The sequence below is a fragment of the Mandrillus leucophaeus genome, unplaced genomic scaffold (assembly GCF_000951045.1).
Source record: "Mandrillus leucophaeus isolate KB7577 unplaced genomic scaffold, Mleu.le_1.0 Scaffold2066, whole genome shotgun sequence".
Lineage (NCBI taxonomy): Eukaryota > Metazoa > Chordata > Mammalia > Primates > Cercopithecidae > Mandrillus > Mandrillus leucophaeus.
In genome coordinates this window covers 1-4,169 of record NW_012102106.1, presented here as the reverse complement: position 1 = coordinate 4,169, position 4,169 = coordinate 1, and the positions used below count along the sequence as shown (strand labels likewise).

Below are 4,169 nucleotides of genomic sequence, written 5' to 3'. Positions count from 1 at the left end.
TACCAGTATTCCAACCTCGACTCCTAGTGAAGGAAGCACTCCATTAACAACTATTCCTGTCAGTACCACACATGTGACCAGTTCTGAGGGCAGCACCCTTTCAACACTTTCTGTGCACACCAGCACACCTGTGACCACTTCTACCCAAGTCAGTTCATCTCCTACAACTCCTGAAGTCACCAGCATGCCAGTCTCTACTCCTAGTGAAGGAAGCACTCCATTGACAACTCTTCCTGTCAGTACCACACATGTGACCAGTTCTGAGGGCAGCACCCTTTCAACACTTTCTGTGCACACCAGAACACCTGTGACCACTTCTACCCATGTCAGTTCATCTCCTACCACTCCTGAAGTCACCACCATACCAATCTCAACTCCTAGTGTTCGAAGCACTCCATTAACAAGTATTCCTGTCAGCACGACACGTGTGACCAGTTCTGAGGGCAGCACCCTTTCAACACCTTTGGCTCACACCTGCACACCTGTGACCACTTCTATCGAAATCAGTTCATCTCCTACAACTTCTGAAGGTAGCAGTATGGCAACCTCGACACCTAGTGAAGGAAGCACTCCATTAACAACTATTCCTGTCAGCACCACACGTGTGACCAGTTCTGCGGGCAGCATGCTTTCAACACCTTCTGTAGGCACCAGCACACCTGTGACCACTTCTACCCAAGTCAGTTCATCTCCTACAACTTCTGAAAGTACTAATATGGCAACGTCAACTCCTGGTGAAGGAAGCACTCCATTAACAACTATTCCTGTCAGTACCACACGTGTGACCAGATCTGAGGGCAGCACCCATTCAACACCTTCTGTAGGCACCAGCACACCTGTGACCACTTCTAGCCATGTCAGTTCATCTCCTACAAATCTTGAAGTCACCACCGTGCCAATCTCTCCTCCAAGTGAAGGAAGCACTCCATTAACAACTATTGCTCCCAGCACCACACGTGTGACCAGTTCTGAGGGCAGCACCCTTTCAACACCTTCTGTTGACACCAGCACACCTGTGACCACTTCTATCCAAGTCAGTTCTTCTCCTACTACTCCGGAAGGTACCAGTATGACAACCTCGACTCCTAGTGAAGTAAGCACTCCATTAAGAACTTTTCCTGTCATCACCACATCTGTGACCAGTTCTGCGGGCAGCATTCTTTCAACACTTTCGGTTGACACCAGTACATCTGTGGCCACTTCTACCCAAGTCAGTTCATCTCCTACAACTCCTGAAGTCACCACCATGCCAATCTCGACTCCTAGTGAAGGAAGCACTCCATTAGCAACTATTCCTGTCAGCACCACACATGTGGCCAGTTCTGAGGGCAGAACCCTTTCAACACCTTCTGTTGACACCAGCACACCTGTCACCACTTCTGTCCAAGTCAGTTCATCTCCTACAACTCCTGAAGGTACCAGTATTCCAACTTCGATTCCTAGTGAAGGAAGCACTCCATTAACAACTATTCCTGTGAGCACCACACGTGTGACCAGTTCTGAGGGCAGCACCCTTTCAACACTTTCTGTTGACACCACCACACCTGTGAGCACTTCTACCCATGTCAGTTCATCTCCTACAACTCCTGAAGTCACCACCATGCCAATCTCTACTCCTAGTGAAGGAAGCACTGCATTAACCTCTAGTCCTGTCAGCACCACACGTGTGACCAGTTCTCAGGGTAGCACCCTTTCAACACCTTCTGTTGACACCAGCACACCTGTGACCACTTCTATCCATGTCAGTTCATCTCCTACAACTCCTGAAGGTACCAGTATGCCAATCTCGACTCCTAGTGAAGGAAGCACTCCATTAACAACTATTCCTGTCAGGACCACACGTTTGACCACTTCTGAGGGCAGCACCCTTTCAACACCTTCTGTTGACACCAGCACTCCTGTGACCACTTCTACCCAAGTCAGTTCATCTCTTACAACTCCGGAAGGTACCACTATGCCAATCTCGACTCCTAGTGAACGAAGCACTCCATTAACAATTTTGCCTATCAGCACCACATCGGTGACCATTTCTGATCCTAGCACACCTTTAACACCTCCTGTTGACACCAGCACACCTGTGACCACTTCTACCCACATCAGTTTATCTCCTACAACTCCTGAAGTCACCACCATGCCAATCTCTACTCCTAGTGATGGAAGCACTCCATTAACAACTATTCCTGTCAGCACCACTAGTGTGACCCGTTCTGAGGGCAGCACACTTTCAACACTTTCTGTGCACACCAGCACACCTGTGACCACTTCTACCCATGTCAGTTCATCTCCTACAACTCCTGAAGTCACCACCATGCCAGTCTCTACTCCTAGTGAAGGAAGCACTCCATTAACAACTATTCCTCTCAGCACCACACGTGTGACCAGTTCTGAGGGCAGCACCCTTTCAACACCTTCTGTTGACACCAGCACACCTGTGACCACTTCTACCAGAGTCAGTTCATCTCCTACCACTCCTGAAGTCACCACCTTGCCAATGTCAACTCCTGGTGTTCGAAGCACTCCATTAACAACTATTCCTGTCAGCACCACAGCAGTGACCAGTTCTGACGGCAGCACCCTTTCAACACTTTCTGTTGACACCAGCACACCTGTGACCACTTCTATCCTAGTCAGTTCTTCTCCTACAACTCCTGAAGGTAGCAGTATGGCAACCTCGACTCCTAGTGAAGGAAGCACTCCCTTAACAACTATTCCTGTCAGCACCACACCTGTGGCCAGTTCTGCAGGCAGCATGCTTTCGACACCTTCGGTTGACACCAGCACACCTGTGACCACTTCTACCCACGTCAGTTTATCTCCTACAACTCCTGAAGTCACCACCATGCCAATCTCTACTCCTAGTGAAGGAAGCACTCCATTAGCAACTATTCCTGTCAGCACCACACATGTGACCAGTTCTGAGGGCAGCACCCTTTCAACACCTTCTGTTGACACCAGCACACCTGTGACCACTTCTATCCAAGTCAGTTCATCTGCTATAACTCCTGAAGGTACCAGTATTCCAACCTCAATTCCTAGTGAACGAAGCACTCCATTAACAACTATTCCTGTGAGCACCACACATGTGACGAGTCCTGAGGGCAGCACCCTTTCAACACTTTCTGTTGACACCACCACACCTGTGACCACTTCTATCCTAGTCAGTTCCTCTCTTACAACTCCGGAAGGTACCACTATGCCAATCTCGACTCCTAGTGAAGGAAGCACTCCATTAACAATTTTGCCTGTCAGCACCAGATCGGTGACCATTTCTGATCCTAGCACACCTTCAACACCTCCTGTTGACACCAGCACACCTGTGACCATTTCTATCCACGTCAGTTCATCTCCTACAACTCCTGAATTCACCACCATGCCAATCTCTACTCCTAGTGAAGGAAACACTCCATTAACAACTATTCCTGTCAGCACCACTAGTGTGACCAGTTCTGAGGGTAGCACCCTTTCAACACCTTCTGTTGACACCAGCACACCTGTGACCACTTCTGCCCAAATCAGTTCATCTCCTACAACTCCTGAAAGTACCAGTATGCCAATCTCGACTCCTAGTGAAGGAAGTACTCTATTAACAACTATTCCTGTCAGCAGCACACATGTGACCAGTTCTGAGGGTAGCACCCTTTCAACACTTTCTGTTGACACCAGCACACCTGTGACCACTTCTACTGAGGCCATTTCATCTTCTGCAACTCTTGACAGTACCACCATGTCCTTGTCAATACCCACGGAAATCAGCACTCTTGGGACCACTATTCTTATCAGTTCCACCCCTGTAATGAGGTTTCCTGAGAGTAGCACCCCTTCCATACCATCTGTTGACACCAGCATGTCCGTGACCACTACCTCTGAAGGAAATTCATCTCCTACAACTCTTGAAGGTACCACCATGCCTGTGTCAACTACGAGTGAAAGAAGCACTTTACTGACAACTCTCCTCAGTCCTATATCTGTAACGAGTCCTTCTGAGGCCAGCACACTTTCAACACCTCCTGGTGATACCAGCACACCTTTGCTCACCTCTACCGAAGCCAGTTCATCCTCCATACCTGCCGAAGGCACTACCATACATATTTCAACTACCAGTGAAAGAAGCACTCCATTAACAACTCCTCGTGTTAGCACCACACCTCCAACTAGCTTTACTGAGGCCA

General features: G+C 48.8%; 1 protein-coding gene across 1 annotated transcript in view; it reads left to right on the top strand.

Annotated features, from left to right (window-relative positions):
• Window positions 1–1,413, top strand: part of LOC105539556 (mucin-17-like) — an 8,832-nt gene extending 7,419 nt beyond the window's left edge. Inside the window, exons 3-5 of the mRNA XM_011979884.1 lie at window positions 595–679; window positions 1,062–1,210; window positions 1,363–1,413. Of these exons, the coding sequence (XP_011835274.1) occupies window positions 595–679; window positions 1,062–1,210; window positions 1,363–1,413 (285 nt within the window). The remainder of the gene's footprint in view (window positions 1–594; window positions 680–1,061; window positions 1,211–1,362) is intronic.
• The last annotated feature ends 2,756 nt before the right edge of the window (window positions 1,414–4,169 follow it).